Source organism: Myodes glareolus, chromosome 7, assembly GCF_982192425.1.
Source record: "Myodes glareolus chromosome 7, mMyoGla1.1, whole genome shotgun sequence".
In the NCBI taxonomy this organism is placed as follows: Eukaryota; Metazoa; Chordata; class Mammalia; order Rodentia; family Cricetidae; genus Myodes; species Myodes glareolus.
Window position 1 is genome coordinate 101,567,038 of NC_142032.1, and position 12,341 is coordinate 101,579,378.

General features: G+C 38.2%; 1 protein-coding gene across 1 annotated transcript; it reads left to right on the plus strand.

The window, feature by feature from the left end:
- Positions 1-4,376: 4,376 nt before the first annotated feature.
- Positions 4,377-5,336, plus strand: LOC125397368 (olfactory receptor 52R1-like). Its single transcript, XM_048429736.3, has one exon. It carries the CDS (start codon positions 4,377-4,379, stop codon positions 5,334-5,336), a length of 960 nt encoding a protein of 319 aa, XP_048285693.3.
- The last annotated feature ends 7,005 nt before the right edge of the window (positions 5,337-12,341 follow it).

The following is a 12,341-nucleotide window of genomic DNA, read 5'->3' on the forward strand; positions in this document are numbered from 1 at the left end:
ATGTTAGTAGATGTGGTTCATTTTTCTTGGTTTTGCGGGACAATCTTTTATGTTCTTCTCTTCTAATACTCTGATGTATTTAATGTAAACCTGTATTTATAGGACAACACCTTGATCTCTGCCTTTTTGTTCACAAAACATGTGTGTGTGTGTGTGTGTGTGTGTGTGTGTGTGTGTGTGTGGTTTTGTGTTTAGATAAGGACTTCAGTCATCTTGGACTAGGAATCATACTCTACTAGAGTCTTATCTAATCACCATCATCATTTTAGTCTTATTTTTTTAAATAATGCCATAAGCTTAGATCCATTTTAAGTATGCATCATGCTATATTATTTCACACTATTAGAAATGTAATTAGGCATTTACTTACACAAACCCTGTGCATTCAGTAACCATGAAGTCATTGAATGAGGGAACTACATTAATTATATATACTTAAATAATTATCAACATTTTCACATATATGGATGAACTGCCATATACGGGCTGCCCATGCACGCTTCAGCATTGCCAGGGCATAAATTTCATTCATTTCACATATATACATATATGCACATATCCATGCCAATGCCTTTCATGTTTATAGGCTACCTCTCATAGTCATATATAAACATATGTGAAGGTTAAGTGAGCTGTCATGTTGCACAGAATATGTCTAAAATGTGAGCTATAAATACTTTAAAAGAAAATGTAACTATAAACATGAGCTAATTTATGTAATCCCAACAGCACAGCTTCTTGTACATTCATTTAATCATGTCTTTGTATTTCTGTACATAGACAAGAGAGGAAAGTTATGGGTTAATGCTTTCAGCTTAGCTTCTAGTCTCAGAGGGAGTCATTGTAGTCACTGTAAATATGAGGCAGTGAATTTAGAAAGAGGGAAAGAACCAGTGCTTGGAGGAACAGATAGAACACCCAGTTCTTTAAATAGACCATGACCCGAGGATCTCTACCCAAGACTGAATCCCAGATGCTTGTCAGAACTTCTTTAGTTATAGTCAGCTTGTTCAAAGAGAAACCAGATATCAGTGAGAGTTTTTCCTTTCACCTTCTCAAAAATTAGTGGGAGATGTGGATTCTTCAAGAATCTAGAAGGCAAAGTCATGTACCATATTTAAACTTCTGAGTTGATGGGAACACCTCATCTAGAAATCCAAGTCCACCGAGCTACCCTTTGAGATGGGAAGAAGAATTATGGCTTCCACTGTGTCAGACCTAGAAAGGTAGGAAGATGCCCTCCAGACAGAAGCTCTTGGTCAACAGACTGATTCTGAACCTCCCATGTCCTCCATATTCTACAGTCAGAATCAAATTTTCACCACCCTTTCACTAATGTTTTACAAGCATATAACTTTATTTCAGAATATATTGTGTAGTATTATATAGTATGCAAATAATAGTTGTTTTCAGTAAAAATTGAAATATATATATTATAGAGGAGTAGAGGAACAATGGGTATTGACAAGAGGAAAATTCTATGTCCTTTTCCACTTTTCTAAGGATGCTCAACCACATCTTTCAAACAAAGTAGATGATAAACTGCTTCTTTATGTTCTTCATAATGAAATCATTTCACAGGCAGCAAAAATAACCAAGGATCAACAAACTTCCTGCCCATTAATCATAGCTTGTGTTCATAAATCTTCATGTGCTCAGTTTCTAAGAATGAAATAGAAATGAAAATTTCCAAATGTCAGGACAATAGATTCCAAGGAACATGAAGGAAAAGTTCATGGAGAAAACAGACGCAGGATGAGGGCCACACTTCCTATTTCAAACGTAGCTTTGGGTGATTTTTGTTATTCTGTTGCTTCTCAAACAACAGTGAACACTGGGAGCATGAAGTCAGGCCAAAGAGATTAGACTGGGAACGACCGAGACCCATCTCTTGACATGAGTGTTCTAGATCTGAAGAAATAATTTAGAGAGAGCAGAAGAGGAAAACTGGATTTAGCCATACAACATGGGGGTGTCCCACTTCCAAACTATGTAAAATAAGTGAGTCCCCTACTAAGACTAATAGAAAAAGCCAATAAGAATGTTATCTCAAATCAATGACTGTACAATCGGAAAATCCTAATATTCTAGATTATGCGGCAACTAGGATACCGACTGTATATTTAGACCCAATGGAGATAGAGGGTAGACAGAGGAAAAAAGGAAGAGAGGGAGGAGAGAAGAGAGGGAGGGAGGGAGAGAGAGAGAGAGAGAGAGAGAGAGAGAGAGAGAGAGAGAGAGAGAGAGAGATCCAAGAGAAAGCAATACATTGCCAGAGACACTAAAAGTCCAACCTAATCCAGGGAAGTAGCAACAATCCTAAATTCAAATTCTCTAATTCAGTATATTGTCTAAACACCCTGCTTATTAACAGTAGTCATAACAGGTTAACAATTTTCCTGACCCATCTGGAGCAGAATTCTCAACTACTCATTACCAACAAAGACAGTATTGTGTGCCTCTAGAAGCCTTGGTCCAACAATTTTGTATGTGATCATTGACAGATCATTTAATGACTCTGGGCTCTTATTGCTCCTCATGGTAAATGATGACACAGACGTTTTTCATAAGTTAGAAACAAACAATTAAAAAGGAGCTTTAGTAAAGGGTCTAAAAATCCAATAATCCCTCCCCCACAGTTAATCAGCAGGAACTATGCACCCTGGAAAGTTAAAGCTTTAGCCAGCATCTATGTAGTCCAGCACCTGGAAACGACAATGAAGATGATCTAAGTATGTTTGCTCAAATCACTTTTAATTTTGATGACCATTCTCACCAAATGAGAGTGACATACTGTGGCCAGGGGCAGGTAAATATGTACCCTCCTGTTTAAACAGAAAATATGGTACTATTTGAGCAGGTTGAATCTGGTAAAAGGAAGCAAAGCAGAGACCCTCAGCTCCAGAAAATGTGAGTATCTGAATTGTCACTGGAGATTTCAAAAGAGTATTTGTTTTGGTTTATCTCATGATTATTAGCTAGGAAGGTCTAGAAGAGACTGATAAAATCTGAGCCTCCTCAAAGTCAGATCACTATAAATGAAGGGTGTAAAAGAAGATTTGAGGCCTGATTGAAATCTTGAAGAACCCCATTCAGGGTCTATAAAATATTTGTTAGTTTGCAAGTATTTGTTACAGGAGCATTTAAAGCTACTCTTCTCATCAGGTTCCCATTATGAAAGGTGAAAACTGAGGTTCTCAAACCAAAGCACATGACAGCAAAGACTAAGAGAAGACATGTTGGATAAAAACCAAGTCACATGTCACCTATGTCTTACAGGGTTTTTTGTGACAAGCTGCATTTCTTAGAGAGCTCAGACCTCAAAAAACAAGCAACATTAAGCAAGAACGTGTAGAAATTAGCACTCAAAAGCGTCCTCTCTAACTTCTAGTATGATAAACAGCCATAACACTAATAAACATAGCTCAAACAGGGTTTGAGGGATTATGGTTAAGGAAAGTTCTAGTTGGGAATATTTTTAATGGGAATCAGCCAATGGGTCTATTACATCTGAATAATGGCCTTTATTGGATACTTTCCTCACCATACTTGTACCCAACTTCTCGTCATCAAGAACAGAGGACCTAGGCTGAGTGACAGGTTCAAAGACATTTTTATGAATAATTTGCCATCCACGATACACCTGAATAAACTACAGTAAACAAATCAAACTCAGGTTGCAGTTTGTATAAGCAAATCCAGGTTGGAATATAGCTGCAGACATGCATTAATATATGGCCCATGCCTACTTTTACACTTTAACAGGAAAGGACACTGATTTAAAGAGCAAATAAATCATAACACAAACATAACATATTCACAGTCTATGATTTTAATTAAAGATAATACATATAATTGCAAATACACAGATGGTTCATTTTTTTCTTCAGGCTAGAACCAAGATGATTACTGTACTGTCCTAAATAACCAAAGATATTACAAGAATAAATTATTATGGTCCTTTAATCTATGTTCCCTTCCTGCCTTGAGTTAATGGTGTTAAAATGACCCAACGTGGAGAGAACTGGAACTGTGCGAAATGTAGACCAAGTAATTTGTTAACTAGAAAATGGCAATGATTATTATGGCTAATTTGTCATAGTAATTTGCCCTTCATAGATTCTACTTCCAAGAAAATATTTTTTCTTTAGAAAATAATTTCCCCTGATCCTGACATGTTATAATATTTTGACAATTACAAGTACTAATAAAATACTAAGTAGCATCATTTTATTTTTCAAAATATTATTTTATTGTAAAAGATGGTTTTGCTACAATATGCTGCTGAAATAAATTGCAGTATTACACAAGTGCAAATAATCATCCTTGGATGTTATTATCCTCAGAAAGCAGATGAGCTTCACTTCAGAGAAAAGATGACCCATTCTCTTGTGCAGAATTCAAGGAACAGCTCTTCTCATTCTACGTTCTTCATCTTGCTTGGAATCCCAGGGCTGGAGAATTATCAATTTTGGGTTGCCCTTCCATTCTGTGTCATGTATATTTTGGCAGTGACTGGAAATGTCACCATCCTACACATAATCCGGATTGACCACACACTGCATGGACCCATGTATCTCTTTCTGGCCATGCTGGCTACCACTGACCTGGTCCTATCCTCCTCCACACAACCTAAAATGCTGGCCATACTCTGGTTTCATGATCATAAGATTGAATACCATGCCTGCCTCATTCAGGTGTTCTTCATACATGCTTTCTCTTCTGTGGAGTCTGGGGTGCTCATGGCTATGGCCTTGGACCGCTACGTGGCCATCTGCTTCCCACTCCGACATTCCAGCATCCTGACCACATCAGTAGTCGTCAAACTGGGGACAGCTGTGATGGTCAGAGGGCTGCTGTGGGTGAGCCCCTTCTGCTTCATGATCTCCAGGATGCCCTTCTGTCCCAACAAGGTCATTCCCCAGTCCTACTGTGAGCACATGGCTGTGCTCAAGTTGGTGTGTGCTGATACCAAAATCAATCGTGGATATGGGCTCTTTGTGGCTTTCTCTGTGGCTAGCTTTGATTTAATTGTCATCAGTGTGTCTTATGTGATGATTCTGAGAGCTGTGCTGAGATTGCCCTCAGGTGAAGCCCGCCTCAAAGCGTTTGGTACATGTGCTTCTCATATTGGTGTAAGCTTAACCTTATATATTCCAGCCCTTTTCACCTTTCTCACCCACCGATTTGGCCACCATGTGCCCCATGTTGTACACATCATGTTTGCTAATGTCTACCTGCTGGTTCCTCCAATGCTCAACCCCATCATCTATGGAGTCAGAACCAAACAGATCAGGGACAGAGTTATCCAAGGATGCTGTAGAAAAGGTCCTTGAACCAGGGATCACAGCATCCAAGCTTCGGTTTGTACCCACAGAGATGAGAAACAGTTCCCAGGCTCTTACCCACCATTACAAAGTCATCCCTATAATAACAGCTAATCTACAGGCTGAAAACCTTCCAGAATAAGAAAAAATGAATTTCATGTTCCTCACAGCAAGTGATCTGAGAGATGTGATGTGTAATACAGACTTAGTGGCACTATATTCCTCTTGAAAGAATTAACTTGTCATCTATTCAGTCAGTAAACACTACACTGGGTTGCCATGGTTTAAATTTGGAAAGAACCTAAAGACTCATCAATTTAAAATATGCAGTTATACAGTTTTTTATTACATCTGGGAATCTCTTTATTTAAAATTGTTATTTTAGAAATCGATGTATGTTCAAAGTCCTGCCTGAATTCAGATATAAAAAACAAAGGGCAAACATACAACTTATTCTGTAAGAATTGAGTGTGGGGATCCATGCCGATTATCACAGCATTAGGGAACCTGAGGCAGGGACATTGTGGGTTTGAGGTCAGTTTGGCCTATATAGAAAAACTTTATCTCAATAAAATAAAACAAAAGAAGAGAGAAAGGGAAGAAGGAGAGAAGGAGGCAGGAAAGAGGAGGAAAAAGAAGATGGAAGTGGAAAAATGTCAGACTGGGAGGGAAGGAGAGAAGGAAATGAGGGGAAAAGGGTAGGTGGGAGAGAAAAATAAATAAAACCAAAGGAAGAAATGTGATTGAATAATAGGTGTTATTTTATATGTAATAGGATGTGAAAAATTACCAATTTGTTATTAAATTTTAGAGAAAATAAATTTAATTTCCATAATTCTCGATGCTAATTGTAAAATGAATACACATCTTTATGACTTTACTTAATAAAGACACCTAAATGCTAATACCCAGTGTTGTTAAAAAGGTTTACAGCCTTTAGTTTTCTTTTTTGCAAAAAATTTTTTAAAAAAAAACTTTTTTCATTTTATGTACCCATCCAAGTTCCCAGTTTCTCCCCTACTCCCATTCTCTTCACCTTCTCCCAACCCCAGCCCCCATCCAGTTCTCAGAGATGGTAAGGCATGTAGCTTTGGGGAAGGTCTAACGTCCTCCCTACAATATCTAGACTGAGCAAGGTATCCATCCAAAAGATACTGGGTTCCCAAAAAGCCAGAACAAGCAGTAGGGATGAATCCTGGTGCCACTACCAGTGGGATGAATCCTGGTGCCCCATAGTCTGCCCCAGCCATACAACTGTCACCCATATTCAGAGGGAATAGCTTGACCTATGCTGGTTCCTTCCCTGTCCGGCTGGAGTTGGTGGGCTCCCATTAACTCAGGTAAACTGGTTCAGTGGGTGTCCCCTTCACGGTCTTGACCTCTTTGCTCATGTTCTCATTCCTCCCACTCTTCAGCTGGACTTTGGGAGCTTAGCTCAGTGCTTCACCATGAGTCTCTATCTCTGTTTTCATCAGTTGCTAGATGAAAGTTCTATGGTGACACTTAAGTTAGTCACCATTCTGACTACAGGGCAAGGGCAGTTCAGGAACCCTCTCCTTTATTGTTTTGGGTCTTACCTGGGGTTATCCTTGTGGATTTCTGGGAATTTTTCTGGTGCCAGATTTCTTGCCAGACTAACAATAGCTCCCTCAATCAAAATATCTCTTTCCTTGTTCTCCATCTCTGTCCTTCCTCAATGTCAACTATCTCATTCGCTCAAGTTCCCCTCCCCTACTCACCTCCTCTTTCTCTTCTGCCCTCCCTTATCCCTCCACCCCCAAGCTCTGAATTTTGTCAGGAGATATTGTCTATTTCCCCTTGCCAGGGGGAATCTATATATGTTATTCTTAGGGTTCACCTTGTTGCTTAGCTTCTCTAGGGTCAACAAACTATAGGCTTGTTTTCCATTGCTTTATAGCTAGTATTCACTTACGAGTGAGTATATACCATGTTCATCTTTCTGGACCTGCGTTACCTCTCTCAGGATGTTTTTTCCTAGTTCCATCCAATTGCATGCAAATTTCAAGATGTCATTGTTTTTTTACAGCTGAGTAGTATTCCATTGTGAAAATGTACCACATTTTCTTTATTCATTCTTTGGTTGAGGGGCATCTAGGTTGTTTCCAGGTTCTGGCTATTGCAAATAATACTTGAACAAATGTCCTTGTAACATTATTGAGCATTCTTTGGGTATATGACTATGAGTGGTATTGCTGAGGTAGGTTGATTCCCAATTTTCTGAGAAACCACCATACTGATTTCCAGCATCATTGTACAAGTTTGAACTCCCCACATCAATGGAGGAATATTTCCCTTACTCCACATCCTCTTCAGCATACATTATCATTGGTATTTTTGATCTTAGCCATTTTGGCTGCTCTAAGATTGTATCTCAGAGTCATTTTGATTTGTATTTCCCTGATAGTTAAGGATGTTGGAGATTTCCTTAAGTTTCTTTTAGCCATTTGCGATTCTTCTGTTGAAGAATTTTATGTTTGGATCAGTACCCCATTTTTCAATTGGATTATTTGGTATTTTGATGTCTAATTTTTTGAGTTCTTTATGTATTTTGGAAATCAGTCCTCTGTCTGATCTGGGATTGGTGGAGATATTTTCCCATTCAGTAGGCTGCCTTTTTATTTTATTAACTTTGTCCTTTGTTTTAAAGAAGCTTCCCAGTTTCAAAAGGTTCTATTTATTTATTTTTGCTCTCAGTGTCTGTGTTACTGGTGTTATATTTAGGAAGTGGTCTCCTGTGCCCATGCATTGAAGGCTACTTCTCACTTTCTCTTCTATCAGGTTCACTGTGGTCAAATTTATATTGAGGTCTTTAATCCATTTGGACTTCAGTTTTGTTTATGGGATAGATATGGATCTATTTGCATTCTTCTATATATTGACACCCAGTTATGCCAGCATCATTTGTTAAAGATGCTTTGCTTTTTCAGTTGTATAATTGCAGCTTCTTTGTCAAAAATCGGGTGTTCATAGGTATGGTCATTGATTTGATTCCATCCGTCAACCTGTCTGTTTTTATGCCAATACCAAAATGTTTTCATTGCTGTAGCTCTATAATAGAGCTTGATGTCAGGAATAGTGATGCCTCTGGAAGTTCCTGTTTGTACAGGATTATTCTGGCTATCCTGAGTTTTTTGGTTTTCCATATGAAGTTGAGTATTGTTCTTTTAAGGTCTGTGAAGATTTGTGTTGGGATTTTGATGGGCATCACTTTGAATTTATAGATTGCATTTGGTAGGATTGTCATTGTTGTTATGTTGATCCAGGGGTGGGTTTCTGTCTGATTGACCTGTCCATTGTGGCAATTGGGTTGTTGAAATCTCCTACTATTAATATGTGGGGTTTGATGTGCAATTTAATCTTTAGTAATGTTTCTTTTACATATCTGGGCACTCTTGTATTTGGGGCACAGATGTTCAGGATTGAGACTTCATCCTGATGGATGGCTCCTGTCAGGAGTATAAAGTGTCCTTTTCCATATCTTCTGATTGATTTTGGTTTAAAATCCTCTCTGTGTGGTTGTGATAGAAATTTTGCATACTAATGAAGGACACATGGTTTAAGGCTTTGGCAGTAGTGGAAGGCAATGGAAGCGGATGGGATCCACAACAGAACATTATGTCATGGGGTTTGACATTGGAGGGGTCACTGGGGATCCCAGCTCATTATTTCTCTTTGCCTCTAAGCTGGCATGAGGCGAACAGGCCTCCAGCAGATCCTCCTGCCCTGAGGAATCAACTCAAAGCAACACAACCAAGTGAGCAGAACTGTATCTTCTTGCCGAAGTAGGACTTTCTTCCTCTTTAGTTGCATGTCAGTTACATGTCAGTTACATTTTGTTACAGTGATGAAAACTGACTAGAATTAAATAATCACACACACATACACACACACACACACACACACATGCCTGCACACACACATGCAGTCACACACACACAAAATGAAATTTGGGGTGTGTGTTATTCTTCTAATTAGCCTGATCTAGGGGACGGGATTCATTCACAAGTGGCCTGAAACAGCAGACTGACTATTCAAAAGCAGGGCTATTATACTGAGCAGTAATAATGTAGTGAACATCCATAGACGTGGGGGAATATAGACCATGCACTGGGCTTAGATTTTATCTTCTAGTCAGGAGAAATAGATGTGAAAGCAATATAAATGCAATACATGTGATCCCACTCATGCAGCCACTCTGGACGTTAAAATGAATGAAAAGTTATAACTAAGACCCACAAATATCATTACAAATAAAGTAATGATGGCAATTTCTGGTAAAAAATAGTTTAATTCATCAGATATATAAATGTGGAAATGACATGTATCAACATTTGCAAAGACATGAATCATGGGAGTTCCAAAAGAAATATTAAAGTGGTTACAGACACAAAGATACAGCAGAGCCAAACACGGTAGCTGTACTCTGAGGATCTCTGGTTAAGTTTACTGGGTATGAAGAGACCCCTCACTGTTTCCACCAGGAAATCCTGAGTAAGGGCAGAGGAAATATCATGATGGAATTCAGAAATCTCTCTCTCTCTCTCTCTCTCTCTCTCTCTCTCTCTTCCTCTCTCTCTCCCTCTCTTTCTCTCTCTCCCCTTCCCTCTCCCTCTCTCTTTCTCTCCCTCCCTTCCTCTATCTCTCTTTGTTCCCACTCTCCTCCCTCTCTTCTCTCTTTCTCTCTCTTCCTGCTCTCTCTTTCTCTTTCCCCATTTTTTCTTTTATTCTTCATCCTCCTTTTCTCCCTCTCATCATTCTCTCCTCTCCCTTATTTTTCTAGTACTTTTTCATTTTAATTGCATGTGTAGAAACAGAAGTTACATTCAGACCTACGCAAAGACATAGGGAAAACTAATTTACTCTCTATATATTTGACCTTTATGTCATGCAAATTGACAATGTTTGTGCTGCATTTACTGTGACAAATTTCCACCTAGAAGCATCAAATTTGGAATGCTTATTCTTTATCTACAAGTCTGGATTTGTGGGTTAAAAATATTTCTAGTAGACTAAACTATATATAGCCAAACTTCATTATCTGCAATTTAGGAAATTATGTGTGGTTTTAGACATACGACTAGTGGTTTCCTGTTCTTATAATTTCATATTCACTTGGAGCTCACAATTTTCACCTCTGTCAAAGTATTATATGTTTTTGCGTGCTTAGTCACTGCAACGGGTAGACTCCTCCTTCAAATGCTTGTATCACAGTCATCGTCTTTTGGCACCACTGTGAATAAACACCCTCACCACCCATCACATGCATCACATTCCAGGGCACAAATTGTCACAATTTTGGTGTCTATTTCTCATTTTTAGCAATTTTCATAAAAATAAGTTTCCTTATAATATTTTCTTACATAGTTACTTAAGATGACTTTCTCACCTCCCTCTCCCCATGGCCCTACCACCTATCCTCCATGGGCCTTCAACCCTGTTTTCTATTGCTGTTGTTACTAATTGATGTGTCAGGTGTTAAGTACTTCTATGAACCAACTCAATTTTTCCTGGATTCTCTAGCTTTCCTGACCTCACCTTTTGATTATTTTTCTCACCCCTGGTCTTCCTCCTTGGAGTCCTGAACTGAACCCAGCAAGAACCACTGGTCTAGCTCAAACTATGTCTTTCTTGTTTCCATGGGAAGGCATGGTACAGAAATTTTATGGGAAATTTCCCTATGATAAGTTAATCAGCATGAATTCCTTTGTTCTTATTAGTCAAGGACCAACAAAGTAATGCAATTGTTGTTCAATTTCACCCAAAGATATTTCTGCAAGATTGTGGTGACTAAGTGCTCACCATGCTTTGGGAGACAAAGCTTAGGAACCTTTGGTATTAAAGAGAAACCAGCTTTGAGTAGTGTGATTTAAAGCATTTAATTTATCATGATTGTACTAGACAAAGAACTTTTCTTTGAACAATGTATAGAAGAATTCATATTCTAGATTTTCCAAGGACTGCATTAACACATTAATTTTAATTGAAAGAGACAAAACTTAAAACTACAATGCTGAACATTACTTTGAATCAATATATAAAAGACAGAAATGTTAATTTATATGAGAAAGAAAAAAACATTTGAAAGTTTGTTTGCTTCTGCATTCCACAGCAGCGCTTGCACCTGAGTGTCAGACAGAAAGCACAAAACATAATTTTGATTGATACAACAGGTCAAGTCAGGAGATCTCAACTCTATACCTACAAAGCATGACATTTATAGCTGTAAAGAGTCATTGAAAATTAAATGAATTTATTTTTGTAAAAGTAGGACTATAAGTAGTCTTATACTGCATACTATCTCTACACGCACCGGCCCATTGAGGTGTGTTCATCATGAGGAAGATTGATAATTTAAGTTTAGCTCTGTTTCATTTTCGAAAATTACTCCACTTCTTTTATTATATTCTGTGGTTTCTACTGGCATTAAGATAACACAATACACTAATTTTAAAGTATGGTATAAAATGATCTGCCAGCCATTTATCCCTTAGCAGTCAGAAAGCAAATTTCTATAGAATAAACAGCACAGACATTCTCCAAACTGATGCTTTTCTGTGTATGTCCAACTAAAAACCTATAGTCTCAGTTTAGTCAGTTAAAGGCCACCAGTTCCAGATATGGTTTGAACATGAAACTTCTCCCACAGGAATATGGATCTAAGGCCTGTTCTTCACTTAGTGATACTTCTTTAGAGGTAGACTTGGCTATGTGAAGTCAGTCACTGGGATTCTGTCCTTGGAGCTAAAGCTCTTCTATGGTTCTATCCTTTCTTTCCCTTCCTGTTCACCATTTGGTAATATGCTATCATGCACCAAATTTCTAGGCCTTCATCAGTGGAACCAACTGAGTATGACCAAATAAATCCTTACTACCTTAGTGAGTGTATGTGTGCATGTTTCCAGAAATTTGTTAAGTATGATGGAACACTAATAGCTTACTAGATGGTTAAACTCTACCTTATTTTCTTATATTTTCTGATGTTCTATATTCTAG